This window comes from Malania oleifera, chromosome 11 (assembly GCF_029873635.1).
Source record: "Malania oleifera isolate guangnan ecotype guangnan chromosome 11, ASM2987363v1, whole genome shotgun sequence".
In the NCBI taxonomy this organism is placed as follows: domain Eukaryota; kingdom Viridiplantae; phylum Streptophyta; class Magnoliopsida; order Santalales; family Ximeniaceae; genus Malania; species Malania oleifera.
In genome coordinates this window covers 91,167,406-91,186,231 of record NC_080427.1, presented here as the reverse complement: position 1 = coordinate 91,186,231, position 18,826 = coordinate 91,167,406, and the positions used below count along the sequence as shown (strand labels likewise).

Sequence of the window (18,826 nt, the reverse complement as noted above, 5' to 3'; positions counted from 1 at the left end):
ATATGCTCAAAGTATCAGCTTTGTTTTCCATAATCTCTCCCCCTTTGGACATCAATCAAAACAAGGGGTAAGAGTAATAGGCCATTTAACAAGATAAGAGGTCATACTAGTAAAAGCAAAGCAAAGGAAGCTAACAAACTAAGTGTTTTACATACAAAATATTGAATACATTCAAAAAGTTCCAAGATTTAGTTGTTGAGTACAAGAACAGTTTAAAGATCACCTTTCAGCATCATCATGTTTTTCTTCTTCTTCTTCTTCTGAACCATCCTTTTCTTCCTCTTCAGAACCATTCTCTTCCTCCATATCATCCTTATCTTCAGCATCATTTTCTTCCTTAGAGTCCTCATCATCACTCTCATTATTACTTGTTGGAGCAGAACTAATGACCATGGGATTAGTAGTGCTTAAGGAGCTTGCTAAGTGTTTCTTAACATGACTTAGGTGTTCATCAAGTGAAGTGTAATTTGCTTGAAGGAAAGAAAAGTTTGTTTGAAGAGAATGGATTCTAGTTTGCATGGTGTTACTAAAGGTGGTAAACTACTGATAAAAAGGATTAAACCACACAGGAGCAGTAACAACAGGAGGTTGATGCATTTGACCTCCACTTCCCTTTAAAATGCATCCATCCTCATATTTTTCATACCCATTAGTTTTAGAGTAGTGGAATTGAAAATATCGTAATGGGTTCGTTTCACAAAGAAATCAGTAGGAGAGGATGCTTGCAATTTGCGAAGAGTTGATTTAGAATTCCACCATAAGGAAGAATAACCTATTGTGCTTCAACACGAGATATCATCCATTTGAGCATTTGACTAGGTAGGTCTAGTTTCTTGCCCTTGAGAAAGCACCATAGTAAAAAATAGTCTAAGTAGGAGATATATGTGTGTGAACCGGCTTGAGGAAGGATATTATAAACGATGATCTTTTGAAGAATTTGTGCTTGAAGGTTCATGTGCTTGTGCAAAGGTGGATTTTCAAAGGAAATAGGCTCGGTATCCATAATTAAGGGAAGAAATGCTTCTTGAGTAAAGTCATGTTCCATTATCCAATATGTGCCAAAAGGAGGGCATTCGAAATCTCCTTTGGGAATTTTGAAAATTTTGGCTATGGAATCGGGAGTAAGCGAAATGGATTTTCCCATTACTTCGGCAGAAAGCCCGGTTTTTTCCTTGACAAAATTTGCATAAAATTTTTTTACTAGCTTAGGGAAGTGTGCTTGCCTTGATACAAGATAAAATTCTTCCATCCTAGTGCATCGAATAATGATAGGATGTGAGGGAAATTAGAGGTGAAAAATGAGGTATTAAGAACTTTACCTAGTATTAGATCCGCCGTGTATAAGTGATTTCGGTAGAAACTCTTGGCATAAGGAGTGACAAGCTATTATTTAATGGTTGAGTCCTCAGTAGATTGAGAAGAGGTGGAGGGATTCTTGTGTCCAACGCTCTTAGTTAGTGGTATTTTTGGATTTTCGATAAAAATCGAAGGTGAAGACCCCTAGAGTTGTGTGAGGAATAGGAAATGGATGATGAGATTTCAGTAGAATTGGAGGAGGAAGGACTGAGGGATAAAGAAGAGTGAGAGCATGGGTGAAGCACAAACCCTAGGTCAATTGACTGACAACTCAAAGGGCTAGGGTTTTTATAAACAAGTTTAGAGATTTCTGTCAGTCAGTCGACTGACCCTATGGTCAGTTGGCTGAATATTTACTATTTCAGATATATTTGTTCCTTCAGTCAGTAAACTGGGTTTTTAGTCAGTTGGTTGACTATTGATCTTTCTTAAAATTTGATTCTTTACAAAATTTCTCTGTTAAGTAATAGACCAAGCTCTCTTTTAATGGTTAGGAATCCGTTTTCTGAGAGAGGTTTAGTAAAAATATCAGCCCATTGATCATTTGTATTGATAAATTCAAGTCTTATATTTTCTTTTTGAATGTGATCTCTCAAAAAATGATGTCTAATATCAATATGTTTTGTTCTAGAGTGTGATATAGGATTTTTAGATATATTTATTGCACTTGTATTATCACACTTGATTGGAATTGTTTGATATTCTATATTAAAATCTTTTAACTATTGTTTCATATATAGACTTTGTGCATAACAACTCCCGACTACAATATACTTAGCTTCAGCAGTTGATAAAGCTACTGAGTTTTGTTTCTTTAAAAACCACGATACTAAGGAACGTCCTAGGAAGTGACATACGCCACTTGTGCTTTTTCTATCAATCTTGCATCCGGTATAGTCGGCATCTGAAGAACTAGTTATTTCAAATTCGGTGTCTTTTGGATACCATAGTTCTAGATTGATTGTTCCTCATAAGTATTTTAAAAATTTTTTTTTACAACTACTTGATGTGATTCTTAGGACTTGATTGAAAATGAGCACATAAGCACACACTAAACATTATATCCGGTCTACTAGCTGTTAAGTATAACAAATTTCTTATCATACCTCAATAGTATTTTATATCTACTAGTTTTCCTTTTTTCGTCTTTGTCAAGACTTATTGAGGTACTCATAGGAGTTCCTATTGGTTTACATCCTTCCATATCAAATTTTTTAATCATATCTTTAATGTATTTTGATTGATTAATGAATGTTCCATTTTTAGCTTGCTTTACTTGTAAACCTAGGAAGTAATTTAATTCTCCTATCATACTCATTTCAAACTCATTTTCCATGCATTTTGCAAATTATTTACATAATTTTTCATTTGTAGAACCAAATATTATATCATCAACATAGATTTGGATTATAAGCATGTCTTTGTTTTTGGATTTTATGAATAAGGTGCTATCTACCTTTCCTCATGAGAAACCATTATCTAGTAAGAATTTACTTAATCTTTCATACCAAGCTCTAGGAGCTTGTTTTAATCCATACAAAGCTTTGGTTAATCTAAATACATGATTAGGTTGCTTTATTTCTTCAAATCCTGGATGTTGTTCTATGTATACTTCTTCATTTATATATCCATTCAAGAAAGTACTTTTAACATCCATTTGGTATAATTTGAATTCTTTGTGGGATGTGTAAGCTCATAGCATTCTTATTGCTTCCACTCTAGCTACGGGGGCAAAAGTTTCGTCATAATCTATTCCTTCTTCTTGGTTATACCCTTTAGCTACTAGTTTAGCTTTGTTTCTGACAACTATACCATTTTCATCCTTTTTATTTCTAAAAACCTATTTAGTTTCAATAATTGAATGATTTTTAGGTTTGGGTACTAATTTCCATACTTAACTTCTTTCAAATTGATTTAATTCCTCTTGCATAGAAATTATCCATGAATCATCTTTTAAGGCTTCTTCAACATTTTTAGGTTCCTCTTAAAATAGGAATGCATAGTGATTACATAGATTTTTCAAAGATGTAGTTACTTCTTTAGAAGGTTCTCCTATTATTTGGTCTTTGGTATGATTTCTTATGTATTTCCACTCCTTTGGTAATTCATAATTATCTATAGGATTATCTTTTGGACTCTCTTCAATGATTTCTTCTTTTTCTTCTTTTACTTCTTCAATATCTAAATTCTCTAGGTTTTTTAAAGAGTCATCTTTCTCTTCAATTTGAATTGTTTTAGTATAAGGATTAGCTTCATCAAAAGTTACATAGATTGATTCAATAATAGTGAGTGTTCTCTTATTGTAGATTTTATAGGCTTTGCTATTTGCTACATATCCTAGGAAGATACCCTCATCCGACTTAGCATCGAATTTCCCTAAATTATCTTTGTCATTAAGCACAAAGCACTTACATCCAAATACATGAAAGTAGGCTATATTGGGTCTTCTTCCTTTCTATAATTCATATGGAGTTTTGTTTAAACTTGTTCTTATAAATATTCTATTTCTCACATAACATGTGGTGTTAACCGCTTCGGCCCAAAAGTATTTAGGTAATTTGTTTTCATTCAACATAGTCCTAGCCATTTCTTGAAGTGTTATATTCTTTCTTTCTATAACTCCATTTTTTTGTGGAGTTCTTGGTGCTGAAAAATTGTCTAATTCCATGTTCATTGCAGAAATTTTCTACATCTTTATTATTGAAATCTCTTCCTCGATCACTTCTAATGTTTGTAATGCCATAATTTTTTTCGTTTTGAAGTCTTTTACATAGGTTTACTAATAGATTTCATGCTTCATCCTTTTAGGTTAAGAAGAGTACCCATGTAAACCTAGAGTAGTCATCAATGACGACGAAAGCATATTGTTTTCCTCCTAGAATTTGTGTCCTAGTTGGTCCAAACAAATCTAGGTGAATAATCTCTAAGGGCCGACTAATGGAGATATGTTTCTTTTTATTAAGGTTGGACTTGTTTGTTTTCCTAATTGACAAGCATTACATATTTTATCTTTTACAAACATTGTACTAGGAAGTCCTCTAACTAAATTCTTTTTAGCTAATCTTGACAATAAGTCCATACTAGCGTGTCCTAGTCTTCTATGCCATAACCAACTAGCCTCATTCATAGATACTAAGCATGTAATATTTTGAGAGTTCATCTTTTCAAAGTTTAAGCAATATTGAAAAGCAAGGTGTAGTCCCAAGAGGGGGGTGAATTGGGTTTTAAAAATTTCTTTTAATTCCTTTTTAAACTTCTTAAACTTATTTTATTTCTTTTAACCAATTCCTGACTTGTTTGTTTAATTTGTCAACAACACAAGAAGTTAGTTCCTTTTATACCTCAACTATTTAAACAATCAAGTATCGAATCAATCAACCTTTCAATCAACCACACTATCCAAACCAATAAAAAACATTCAATCAAGATATACGTTGTAACTTAATGAAAATTCTCTTTGTATAATCCACAACCACAAAACAAATTACCAATTCACAGTTCAATCAAAACAACCAATTGATTTGCCAAGTACAAGCTAACTGCAGGACTATTTAGTTTGATGAAGTTTGGCAAGATTCAGCACTCTTTGAAATATAAACACATTCCAATCAATATTAAACTTTAAACCATTCAACCACAATACATTAATATATTAAATTCAACTTTTAACTTTTGTTGTCAGCCTTGGATATAAATTTGAAATAAGCCCTGTAGTGAATGATAATTTGTGTTTGCTGATGTGAAGCCTTGTATTAATTGATTTTCTTAATATGATATGTAATATAAAATCCAATCAACACAATATTCACACTCTTCCCAATATTCATAATTCAAATAAACTCTCAGTTAATTTATCTTTGGGATGTTAACCAAGTAACGTACTCTCGTATAGTTTCCACAAGATATGGTTTAACCAGCGTACTCCCTTTCGATTTTTGCAACCCAAATCAAAATTAAACTTTAAGTTTACTTGATTTCCAAATATACGTAGTATATATGATATTCAATTTAAACCATCCATGCAATTTAAATATACTAAAAATAAATAGTAGGGAAAGATAGAGTGAGACAGAGATTTTTACGAGGTTCGGCTTATACCCAACCTACATCCTCGCCTTTAGCAAACCACCAAAGGACTCACTAAACCTGTTCATTTGACGGGCGGAACAATACCTTTACAACATTCCTCAGGTAAGGCTAGAGCCCGCCTTCTCCAAACGATATCCCCTCGTTCGGTCACTCCTTAACTAGGCTAAAGCCCGCCTCTCTAAGTAATATCCCCTTGCTTAGCCAATGATCCAAACAATCCTTGGAATCATCAATCTATAAGAAATAAATCAAATAGATGCGTACAAATAATTTGCTTCTCAAAGAGCTGATTAGTACCATAATTCAAAACTATATACTTCAAAGTAAATGACAATATGGAATTTAACTTGAAGTTCAATGAAGTATATCACCGATTAATTCTTTCAATGATTGAAAGATTTAGAATTTGTAGCACAATTTTGGTGGAAGAACATCAGTAAAAACTCAATTGAATTCGTGCAAGTTGAGAGCAAGAGAGAGCTTTGAGAATATGAGAGCAATTGAGAGAGACTTTTGAATTTTTGCTAAATTGAATTCTTGGTGCATTGATTCAATGATATTTGAGGCTTATAGTCTTTAAAAATTATGTAACTTGATCCCCAAGTGACTTGGAGTATTCCCCAAGGTTTTACAAATTTTGAGCCCCAAGCAACCTCATTTAAAAATTTGACCGTTATGAAAAAATTCAAAATAGCTGCGTGACAGATGACTGTCCATTTTTGGTAGTCATCTGTCCAGTTAAACCAAAGGGAGAGTAAGGTGGCAGTCAACTATCCAAACACAAACAGACACCATAAAGTGCACTGGCAGTCGACTGTCTAGTTCTTGACAGTCGTCTGTCAAGTTGTCAACTTCGAGCATCCTTCAGTCTTTTGATCATAATGTTTTTTGTGTAACTCCAAACTTGACGATGTTGGTGTCAAAAGAAATATAAGAGAAAATCCTAAAACTTTCGTGTTGAATATATTTTGAAATATATAGTTTTTGATAGAAACAAATGCACCTTAATGCGGATGTAGAAAAATTGACAGCATTTGGAAAATCCTCTTTTTGGTACTTTTCATTCCAAAAATGATTCTATCCTTTTTGAAACAATTTTTGGCCTTATAAAAATATTTTATATGTATGTTAAAAGGTATATAGGTCCAATAAATTTACCTAAGAGCTTCATGCATCCATATTGAAATTCTTTGAAGTACTTACATGAAATTTCTTATAGACTCTTTCAAATTTTCAATTCTTGAATTCCTTGAGGTCTTTATGCTTGCTTCATCTTTCTTTGATCTTTCATCAAGTTATATTTAATCCTAATGCTCTCATGATCTCCAAGCTTTATCTTTAAATCCATTTTTAAATCCATGCTTTAAGTTTCATATAATCATCCTTCTTTGAAGTACAAGCTTTCATGAATTCTTCTGAACACTTGACCTTACATTCATCATTGAATCCTGAAATAACATCACTTAACCAAATATGTTAAGTTCTACTTGTTTGTTAGCATCAAAATAAGATATTAAGCCTTGTAAGGCCTACAATCTCCCCTTTTTTGATGATGACAAACAAGTAGCAAAAATTGGAGTGAGCCTTATAAAGACTCCCCCTTTCAATAAGCATCATCTTGACAATATTTGCAAGATCAATATTAATTTCAAAAACTCTTTTATAATCATGCTCATAACTTCATTTTACAATCATGCTCATCACTTTATTTAAGTTCAAGTTTATCAATTAACATCAAGTACTTCTCCTCCTTTTGTTATATTATGTTCATGCTCACTTTTTGCAATCTCATGCTCAATTTTTGCTTAAAACTTCTCCCCCTTTTGACATCAATCAAAAAGAGAAAAAAAATGATTAAGTTCAAATAAAATCACGTTTTGAGCATATCATTAAACATGCATATCAAACATATGAATACACTCAATTTATTATTTTTTAATATAGCATGTGTAGTGTGTTATAACATTCAAGTATGTGAGTTGTAACTTCATTACTAACAACTTTCTCCTTTAGACAATATTCAAGATTTCAATTATTGATATTATGATACCAATTTAACAAAATATGTGATACCAACTGAAAAATATGTGATACCAATTTAAAATTCAATTCATGATATCAATTGATTAATAGGGAAACGATCATTATATAAGCAATAAGTCATAACACTCCCCCTGAATTCAATACATTCAGTTTTGTTACCAATTACACTTTCATCATCCTATATTTCAAAACATTGATTCACATCATGTTTCAAATATCAATATCATGCTAATATCATTAATGTCATACTATGCCCATAGATATAATCATACTTGTCATACTTAAAAGACAAATTGAACTTCTAGATTTTGATACCAAGTGAGCTTTTAAATTTTGATACCAAAAATACTTTATAGATACCAAAGCTACTATCACATCATGCATAGTTTATGGATTTCAAGGTCATTATCACATTATGCATAACTCATGGATACAAATATAACTTATTATATCTTTCATAGCTCATAGATATAAAGAACAGCACAAGACAAATTTATCCACTTGATTCATTATTAGCATGCATGGTCAAGAATTAATCTTATGTCAAAATTCATGCTTTGCTCAATAATCTTTTGCGCAAATAGTGAGCCATAAATTATCAATATAAGTGAAGTCAAGTCAAGTCATACACATGTAGCATATAGCATATCATATAGGCATGTAAGCATGTAGCATATAGCATTTCATTCTCAAATATATTTTAAAAAAAATTTATGCAGTCGCCTGTCAATAAGGGGTAGTCATCTGTCACTAAACAACCAAGTTTTTTTTAAAAATGAACAGAAGGGTTACAAACGACTGACAAAACCTACGCAGTCATCTCAATTTTCACTGACAGTCGTCTGTAATGCTTCTGTCTACTTAATTAAGGTCCTTTAATTTTTCAGTTGACTATCCATGACAAGCAGTCATCTGTCAACCAGTTGTTCCTCATTTCAAGAAATCTTTTATTTCTTTCTTCTTTGTTTATTTAGACTTAAAATCTCAATTTGTTCTTCTTTGAAAAATAAGTTCCAAGACTTAATCTAAGGTTTCTAGGTCTCTTTTCCTAGTCTGCTTCAAAATGAAAAATCATACTTGAATCAACTTGAAGTACTTATGTAATAAGCTCAATTTGATATTTTCTTAATATTTTCATAAGTTAAGCTTTAAAAATAAATCATCCTATGATTTTGCCAACAATGACATTCTTGAATTTTTTATAATAAGCTCTTAAACTCATTTGTTGATCATGAATTAAGTTACTTTCTCAATTTTTAAAGGGGAATGACTTAATCTGTGGAGTTTTTCATTTATGAACTAGTCTTGCATCTTGGTACCCATACTTTCTGTTAGAAAAGGTGTATTCCCAAGAGGGGGGGTGAATTGGAAATTTTAAACTTTTCTCCTAGGTTAAGTTAGAAGTCAATATGATTTGGTAACCTAGGGTCTTTCTACACAATTTCAAATGTGCAAATAAATAAAATACGTGGAATTTAAATCATGCACATCATTCATACAATAACATATACGTGCGGTAAATATAAAGTGCTGAGATGTAAATAGACACACGATATGTTATCAGGGTTTGGTCAACTGTTCCTACATCTCCGCCTCTGACTCACAAGTTATAGGATTCCACTAATAGCTCACTTAAGGGTGGAGCGACACCGTTTACAACTAGGTCAAATTAACACAGGGCTGACCTCAACCTTACCCAGGTCAATTAGCGGGGCTGACCTCAACCTACACGCCTTAACAGGACGACGCACTTAGCTTTCCTAACCGGGTCTAAGCCAATCCGGGACTATTCTAGGGCTAGTCTCCCTCTTCAGACCCGTGCCTGGAAATACAACAAATGTGTATTTAAAATACAATCAAATGGTATAATGAGTATGCTTTCAAGTAAAGCAGATGTGTACCTAGATACGCGCAATCACAAACACCATAGTATGATTCAATATGTAAGCTTAATGTGGTCTAGATGGTTCAACTCTCAAAGTATTTTCTATCAGTGTAATGCATACGTGAGAGTGGTGAACAAGCAATCTTTGTATCACAAGATATTCAACATATAAGTTACACAAAGATGTCAAGTCTCCAGTATTTCAATTAACAAGATATCTCAAGCATGTTGGTATTAAATGATGTATATGCTTGGTTTGCAAAAGATGTGTAATCTTTGTATTCAGCAAATAATATATGAGTGAAAGAGTATTGCAACAAAGAACACTATCACACAAACAAATATCTCTTCAAATATTTTACAAGATAAAAGTGCAATAGATATTTGGAAGTGTTTGAAAAGTTTTTGCAACCAAAAACAAATACAATCTTCTTAAGATCTTGCAATAAAGGTGCAAGCTTAGAAGATCAAACAAAATCTTCTTAGGATAGGCTTATTAACAAAAGCCCCTTAAGAATCCTTAGGTTTGGCTCTCAAGAAAATCGTGTCAAACAAGTAGCACAAGGAGAGCAAACCTATTTAAGCAAAACACTCAATCAACTTACTAATGATGTAGCCAATAATATAAGGCAAGTATGAGTGATTTGAGTAAGAAAATGAGTAGTATAGGGTTTTTATTTTTTAGGGAATTGTTCCCTAATCAAAGTGGCTAATCACCTCTAATTTTCTCAAATGAACTCATATATATAGACATGGGAGAGAATATGACCGTTGGGGACCTATTGGGTATTCTTAGGAAAGTTTAATGATATTTAGAACATTTTAACCCTGTTTAAAAAATATTAACAGCAGTAAAAAATCAGAGCAACCCGAAAGGTTCGATCGACCAGAAATGTTTCGGTCGACCAAGTCTTATATGGTTCGGTCGACCAGGGGACTTTTGAACTGAGGTCTCGGTCGACCAAGAGAGGGCGATTCCTCAATTTTCTGAGGTTTGGTCGACCAGGACATTTTGAACTACCTGTTTCGGTCGACCAGACCGCTGGGATTTCTCCTGAGGACCCTCCGATCGACCAGGTAGTTGGACAACAAAAGTGCTCGATCGACCAAACGGTCAAAATGTTGACCAGGGTGTGTTTCGGTCAACCAGGAGTTTTGAACTACCTGATTTGGTCGACTAGGGCCTTGGTCAATTGTTGACCTAGGCTTGGTTTGATCGACCAGGGCAGAATGAACTACCTGGTTCGGTCAACCGAAAGTGCACTAAGTGTGCATTTCAGTCCCGTTTTGACACAATTAAACCCTATTCAAGTGTCTAACAAACATATATGCAAATTTGTGTGTCCTAGGGTCATTTGAGGTCCAATTTGAAAACACCAAAAAAGTCCGGTGTCGGTCGACCTTCGGTCTTTCTAAGGTCCTTTCTCATTCATGGTTTGTTTTGAGCTTACGTAGTAAATCATACATGTGATGTGTGTGAGCTTATTACAAACCAAATACCTACTTACTATTACGGACCAATTAAATATATTACAATATTGTATAAAATTTGGTCTTCGGGCTTTTCTTACTTTGTGCACATCTTGATTTCAACAATCTTAGTTCCTGCACAAAAACCTCAAACACTCATTAGATACAATGATTATTTGTTATAATCAAAACCGGGCATGACCAATAAGATCAACACTTTCTTGGGTCCGGTTGGTTTGATAAAGGATGTTTCTTTTACTCTCCATAGCTGTTTAGTTTTTACACCCTTATTCTTAAATGGACATTCAAACTTTCTATGCCCCTTTTTCTTTTTTTCTTTTTCTTTTTTAATTTTAGATTACACACCGGGTATCCACGCGTCCATTTTACGGTCCACATGACTAATCCTGCGCGCTTTGAAGTTGACCCCACAACTGCAAAGGAGGGTAAATTCAGGAGTTCAGGGGCGGAAACGTGCCCGGGAGGGTTTGAACACCTTACCTCGTGAGAGGCACTCCCGCAACTCGCACTACCACTTGAACCACACCCTAGGGGTTATATGCCCCTTTTTCTTGCATTGATAGCACATGGTGTTAGTGTAGGCATTAGAACATGTGCTAGTATAATCTTTGGAAGTTTTCAAAAAATAACCCATGTAAAGATTCTTTTTCTTTTTATTTTCAATTCCATTAAAACCAATGCCTTCTTTATTTAGAGACATTCTTTGTGAGCTTATCATTTTGTCAAAGTTTGTCTTTCCTTTTGTGTAGTTATAAATGATCTTTTCTTTATCTTCAACTTGATTTTTGTGATCATTTATTTCAATGTCTTTCTTGTTGTCAATCTTCTTTTGTGATATCTCTAATTCTAGAGATAATTTTCTTACTTTATCCTCTATTTCAGAAATATATATATATATATATATATATATCTTTCTTATATTCTATAGAGGATAAGGATCGTAGGTCTTCTATCATTTTTTCATTCATGCTTTCTAATTCTTTAATTTTTAAATCTTTTTCTTTTTCAACAAGATTTTTGGATTCTAACTCCTTTGTCATAGCTTCATTTTTGTTTTTCAATGATGAGTTTTGTTTGGTTACTTTGATCAGCATCTTATGTACTTTGAATAAGTCATTTTGAAATTCTTTATAAGATGGCATACACTCATCATTGAATTCATCACTATAAGAATTATTTGAAGATTTAGATGAGGAGTTTTCCTCATCGTCCCAAGCCATAAAGCACGTATAAGCAACCTCTTGGTCACTTGAATCATTTTCCGAACTACTTGTACTCATCATGTCCCAAGTAGTGACTTTCATGGCCTTTTTCTTTTTCTTCTTAGACTCTTTCTTAAGTAGAGGACATTCCGGTTTTAAATGTCCAGCTTTGTTGCAATTATATCATATAGGAGTTTTACTTTTAGATTTCTTTTTGCTAATATCTTCTTCTTTTGATTCAGAGTTTTGATTTCTTTTTTTGAATTTGTTTCTCCCTGGTATCCTTGCTAGCTTTTTAGATATGAAGGCTACTTCATCTTCATCCATTTCTTTTTCACTACTTGAGTTGTTTTTTCAGGCTTTAAAGGCTATTGATTTTTTGGCTTTGGTTTTTCCATTCTTTTCAGTCATTGCCATTTCATATGTAAGAAGAAAACCTATAAGTTCATCTAAGGAAGTGTTTTTCAAATTTCTTCCTTCGTTTATGGCAGTGGCTTTTGGTTTCCATATAGGTGGCAACCCTTTAATAATTTTCCTTATCATCTCATAAGTAGTGTAGGTTTTTCCTAGTGCATTTAGGGAATTAATTATATGAGTGAACCTAGTAAACATATTAGTTATGGATTCATCCGGGTTCATCTTAAAAGCTTCATACTCTCTCGTGAGCATATCGATCCTATTATCCCTAACATCTATAGTGCATTTGTAAGTGACTTCAAGCTTGTCCCATATTTTCTTAGCTGATTTCCAAGTCATTACTCTATTAAATTCATTGGCATCTAAAGTACAATATAGAGCATTCATAGCACTAGAGGTTATTTGGAACATTTTATAATCTCTTTCAGTCATGTCTTTCTTTTCCTTAGGTATTTGTTTTCCATCTACTAATGTGGTAGGAATTAGATCACCATCCATGACAACCGCACAAGCTTTCTAATTCATGGTTTGAAGGTATATTTGCATTCTCTCTTTCCAAAATGTATAGTTGTGTCCACAAAAGATTGGTGGCCTAGTTGAAGATTGTCCCTCTCCAAAGGGAGTTACGCCTAAGTTAGTCATTAAGATTTTTTTATAGCTACTAATTAAGATTTTCTATAACCCCTCTTTGATACCAATTGAAAAGCAAGGTGTAGTCCCAAGAGGGGGGTGAATTGGGTTTTAAAATTTTTTTTTAATTCCTTTTAAAACATCTTAAACTTCTTTTATTTCTTTTAACCGAATCTTGACTTGTTTGTTTAATTTGTCAATAACACAAGAACTTAGCTCCTTTTATACCTCAACTATTTAAACAATCAAGTATCTAATCAATCAACCTTTCAATCAACCACACTATCCAAATCAATCGAAAACATTCAATCAAGATATACGTTGTAACTTAATGAAAATTCTCTTTGTATAATCCACAACTGCAAAACAAATTACCAATACAAAGTTCAATCAAAACAACCAATTGATTTGCCAAGTACAAGCTAAATGCAGCACTATTTAGTTTGATGAAAGTTTTGCAAAATTCAGCACTCTTTGAAATATAAACACATTCCAATCAATATTAAACTTTAAACCACTCAACCACAATACATTAATATATTAAATTCAACTTTCAGTTTTTGTTGTCAGCCTTGGATATAAATTTGAATTAAGCCCTGTAGTGAATGATAATTTGTGTTTGCTTATGTGAAGCCTTGTATTAATTGATTTGCTTAATATGATATGTAATATAAACTCCAATCAACACAATATCCACACTCTTCCCAATATTCATAATTCAAATAAACTCTCAATTAATTTATCTTTGGGATGTTAACCAAGTAATGTACTCCCGTATGGTTTCCACAAGATATGGTTTAACAAATGTACTCCCTTTCAGTTTTCGCAACCCAAATAAAAATTAAATTTTAAGTTTATTTGATTTCCAAATATACGTAGTATATATGATTTTCAATTTAAACCGTCCACCTAATTTAAATATACTGAAAATAAAGAGTAGGGAAAGAAAGTGTGAGACAGAGATTTTTACGAGGTTCGGCTTATACCCAGCCTACGTCCTCGCCTTTGGCAAACCACCAAAGGATTCACTAAATATGTTCCGTTGACAGGCGGAACAATACGTTTACAACACTCCTTGGGTAAGGCTAAAGCCCACCTTCTCCAAACAATATCCCATCGTCCGGTCACCCCTTAACTAGGTTAGAGCTCGCCTCTCTAAGCAAAATCTCCTTGCTTAGCCAACGATCCAAACAATCCTTAGAATCTTCAATCTACAAGAAATAAATTAAATAAATGTGTACAAATAATTTGCTCCTCAAGTAGCTAATTAGTACAACAATTCAGAACTATATACTTCAAAGTAAATAACAATATGGAATTTAACTTGAAGCTCAATGAAGTATATCACCGATTAATTCTTTCAATGATTGAAAGATTTAGAATTTGTAGCATAATTCCGGTGGAAGAAGATCAGTAAAAACTCATTTGAATTCGTGCAAGTTGAGACCAAGAGAGAGCTTTGAGAATTTGAGAGCAATTGGGAGAGATTTTGAATTTTTGCTTGAATTCTTCGTGCATTGATTCAATGATATTTGAGGCTTATTTATAAACTTTAAAAATTATGTAACTTGATCCCCAAGTGACTTGGAGTATTCCCAAAGTTTTTACAAATTTTGAGCCCCAAACAACCTCATTTAAAAATTTGACCGTTATGAAAAAATTCAAAGCAGCCGCGTGACAGATGACTGTCCATTTTTGGCAATTGTCTGTCCAGTTAAACCAAAGGGAGAGTAAGGTGGCCGGGCACCCTTCAGTATTTTGATCATAACGTTTTCTGTATAACTCCAACTTTGACGATTATAATTTCAAACGAAAGTTAAGAGAAAATCCTACAACTTTCATGTTGAATACATTTTAAAATAAGGAGTTTTGGATAGAAAAAAATGCACCTCAATGCGGATGTAGAAAAATTGACAGCATTTGGAAACTCCTCTTTTTGGTGCTTTTCCTTCCAAAAATGATTCTAACCTTTTTGAAAAAAATTTTGACCTTATAAAAATATTTTCTATGTATGTTAAATGGTATCTAGGTCCAATAAATTTACCTAAGAGTTTCATGCATCCATATTGAAATTCTTTGAAGTACTTACATGAAATTTCCTATAAACTCTTTCAAATTTTCAATTCTTCAATTCCTTGAGGTCTTTAAGCTTGCTTCATCTTTCTTTGAGCTTTCATCAAGTTATCTTTAATCCTCATGCTCTCATGATCTTCAAGCTTTATCTTTAAATCCATTTTTGAATCCATGCTTGAAGCTTCATATAATCATCCTTCTTTGAAGTACAAGCTTTCATGAATTCTTCTGAACACTTGACCTTGCATTCATCAATGAATCCTAAAGTAACTTCACTTAACCAAATATGTTAAGTTCTACTTGTTTGTTAGCATGAAAACAGATTGAAAGCTTTGTACCGGCCACCACATATACATTTCAATCATTGAGGAGGGAAGAACTTGTGTGTTTCTCTATTTGCACACACATTGATCTTTAAGGTTACATCCATCCGTTGTCACTTATTGGCTGATGCTTAATAGATGATGTGTAACCTCTCGACTAATAACACTATCAATATTAAGTTAGGTTTCTTTATCCTATCTTACCAGATCCAATTATTACCCTTAGCATGGTCCAAAACGACATACCCCATCTTTTTGCTGATGAGTGATTTGGGATCTATCTCCGGGCATGGTGCTAGAACAACCTTTGTCCCGTACCCCATTTGGCCTGGGATTGGTTGTCCAAGTCCTAAAGGCAAACCTACAGAAGGATTTAATGTGTTTACTCTTAGGGAATCCAAACGTTCTTTACTTCTTAATTCATCTTTTTTTTCTTTAATTTTTCCTACTTTCTTTCCTCTTACATGGCGGGGGAAAACTCCTTGTAATGGCATCAAATTTATGTGTCCTTTTTTCTTACATAGGAAACATGTAGTGTGTTGTAGATCTTGTTTGAGGAAAGTACTTGACTAGTATTTTTGCTCTTTGACAAAATAGCCCATGTAAAGACTTTTTTTTTCCTTGTTGTTCTTTTGCCATTATAATCCATTTGCCTTCCTTTTCTAATGACATCTTTGTTTACCAGCAACTTTTCAAAGTTTCTTCCTTTGGTAAATTGTATTTGATTTTCTTTTTATCTTCAATTTTTCCGTCAAGATCCTTAATTTTTAATCATCTCTATTTTGACCCATTTCACTTGGTATTCAAACTACCTCTGAGGATAATAATTTATCTTTTTCATAAGTGCGACATCGATATGTGATCATGTTCTTTTGCACTGATTTTATGTGTCAAGTTTTTTTTTTTAATGATTCATTTTTGTTCTTTTAAGCAGTTCTTTTTGGACTCTTACAATCTATTGTGGAAGTAAAGAGTGCAGTTTGCATTTCTTTGTAGGATGCATACTATCATAGAGTCACATATAACTTCACTAGATTCGTGGAGGAATAGGAGAATTTACCTCACATCATCATTCGCCATAAAGCATAATGTTTGGCCACTTCTTGATCACTTGATTCACGTTCCGTTCACTTGAACTGGTGTCACCCAATACTTTCATTGCCCCTTCTTCGTTTTTTCTTCTTTTGGCAACCTTTTTTTGTTAGCTATGGAACACTCGGGTTTTAATATTCCTACCTTTTTGCAATTATACAATGGGAGGTTCTTTCTTGTTTTCCTTCTAGCTTGTTTTGTCCTTTTTCAAATTTCAAAACCTTGTTAAAAAACTTTCTAGCAAACTTTTTATTTCTCCTACAGAATTTTTCGAACTTCTTAGTAATAAATGCTAGTTCTTCACCATCTAGGTCACTTGACTCTTCCTCTTCTTCACTAGAGTTTTCTTTAGCTACCTTAAGGGCTATTGATTTTTTATTCTTGTTTGTATTTCTTTCATTCATAGCCATCTCATAGGTGAGAAGAGATCCTATAAGTTCACATAGAGAAGTATTCTTTCAGGTTCCTTCCTTCCGTAATGGCTATGGCTTTAGGTTCCCAAATGGGTGGAAGTCCTCTAAGGATTTTGTGAATAAACTCATAGGTGGAATAGGTTTTCCCTCAAGCATTTACTGAGTTTATTATATGTGTGAACCTAGTGTACATACTTGTGATGGTCTCATCAGAATTCATCCTAAAGGCTTTATATTCACTAGTCAACATATCAATCCTCATTACAAAAAAACTAGTTTTAGTGATGAAAGTATTAGTGACGAATTCAATTTCGTCACTAAAAGTTTATATAAGTGACGGTTTTTAAGAACTGTCACTAGTAGTGTAGGCATTAGTAACGATTTTTGCAGCCATCACTAATACAACACTATTTGTGACAATTTTAAAATCGTCACTAATACTTTCGTCACTAAAAACCGCACGGGAAACAATTTTTCGCACGGAAAATATACTAGGAAAATTTTAGCGACAATTATAGGGTATTAGTGATGAATTTAATGTCACTAAAAGTCACTTATTAGTGACAGTTAGTTAACCGTCACTACTAGTATTTATCAATAAATAAAAAAATTATTTGACACTATTAGTGACGATTTGTATAATTTGTCACTAATAGTAGGATATTAGTGACGGTTTATATTCGTCACAAATAGTTTTTTATTTAAAAAATTATTTGACACTATCAGTGACGATTTGTAAAATTCGTCACTAATATTAGGGTATTAGTGACGGTTTAGATTTGTCAATTATAGTTTTTTATTTAAAATATTTTTAAAAATATTTATTTAACACTATTAGTGACGATTTGTAAAATTCATCACTAATAGTAGGGTCTTAGTGATAGTTTAGATTCGTCACTAATAGTTTTTTATTTAAAATTTTTAAAAAAATTTTTTTTTGACACTATTAGTGATGATTTGTAAAATTCGTCACTAATAGTAGGGTATTAGTGATGGTTTAGATTTGTCACTAATAGTTTTTTTGTTTAAAAATTTTTTAAAAAAAATTATTTGACACTATTAGTGACAGTTCGTAAAATTCGTCACTAATAATAGTGTATTCTTGACGGTTTAGATTCGTCACTACTAGCTTTTTTTATTTAAAAAAATTTTAAAAATAATTTATTTGACACTATTAGTGACAGTTTGTAAAATTCGTCACTAATAGTAGGGTATTAGTGACGGTTTAGATTCGTCACTACTAGCTTTTTTATTTTAAAAAGAAAAAATTATTTCACTTACCCAGCAGGTTCCCCCCAAATCCCCCTCATTTTCCCTCCTTTCCATGTCTTTCCGATTTGCTGCTGTAATCCCCTCCGCTGCAATCCCATCCTCTCTCCGTCGCCGTTGCCGTTGGTCGTCGCCCCTGGCCTCGTCGTCGTCCTTCGCAGCCCCAGCCCCTCTCTTCTCCCCATCCTCTCTTCGTCGCATCTTGGTTCGCGGTCTCTAGTCGCCCGTCGCTGTTGGTCGTTGCCCATTGTCCTCACCCATCGCACCTTGCCTCACCGTAGGCCCTCACAGCCCTGGCCCCTCTCTCTTGGTACATATTTTTCCTTTCTCATTCTTAAGAATTGAAATGCCTAGATCCTCTTCTTGTGGGTATCTAAAATTCCAAGAGATGGTAGCCATAAAAAATTTCCAAGAACTATAGTTGGCATCCCAACTAATACTTTTGTGGCAACAATTAGAAACTAGATTTCTTGGTTTTCAATTATTGTGACAACCTGTTTGTTTATAACACTTTAATATCCAAAATTCATTATGTGTATTAAA

The 18,826-nt window shown here is 33.3% G+C and overlaps 1 protein-coding gene across 1 annotated transcript; it reads right to left on the bottom strand.

The window, feature by feature from the left end:
- Positions 1-219: 219 nt before the first annotated feature.
- On the bottom strand, positions 220-18,484 carry LOC131167629 (uncharacterized). Its single transcript, XM_058126422.1, has 2 exons — positions 18,296-18,484; positions 220-540 (listed from the first exon to the last, which is right to left on the bottom strand). Exons 1-2 carry the CDS (start codon positions 18,482-18,484, stop codon positions 220-222), a joined length of 510 nt encoding a protein of 169 aa, XP_057982405.1.
- Between the last annotated feature and the right edge of the window lie 342 nt (positions 18,485-18,826).

What these genes read in the sequence shown, in the direction of transcription:
- LOC131167629 (XM_058126422.1), bottom strand. Translation starts at nt 18,484, where the DNA reads ATGCGACGAAGAGAGGATGGGGAGAAGAGAGGGGCTGGGGCTGCGAAG. An exon ending in ATTTGGGGGGAACCTGCTGG is followed by an intron (nt 541 to 18,295) that starts GTAAGTGAAATA and finishes TTTTATCAGTAG; the next exon opens with TTTACCACCTTTAGTAACAC.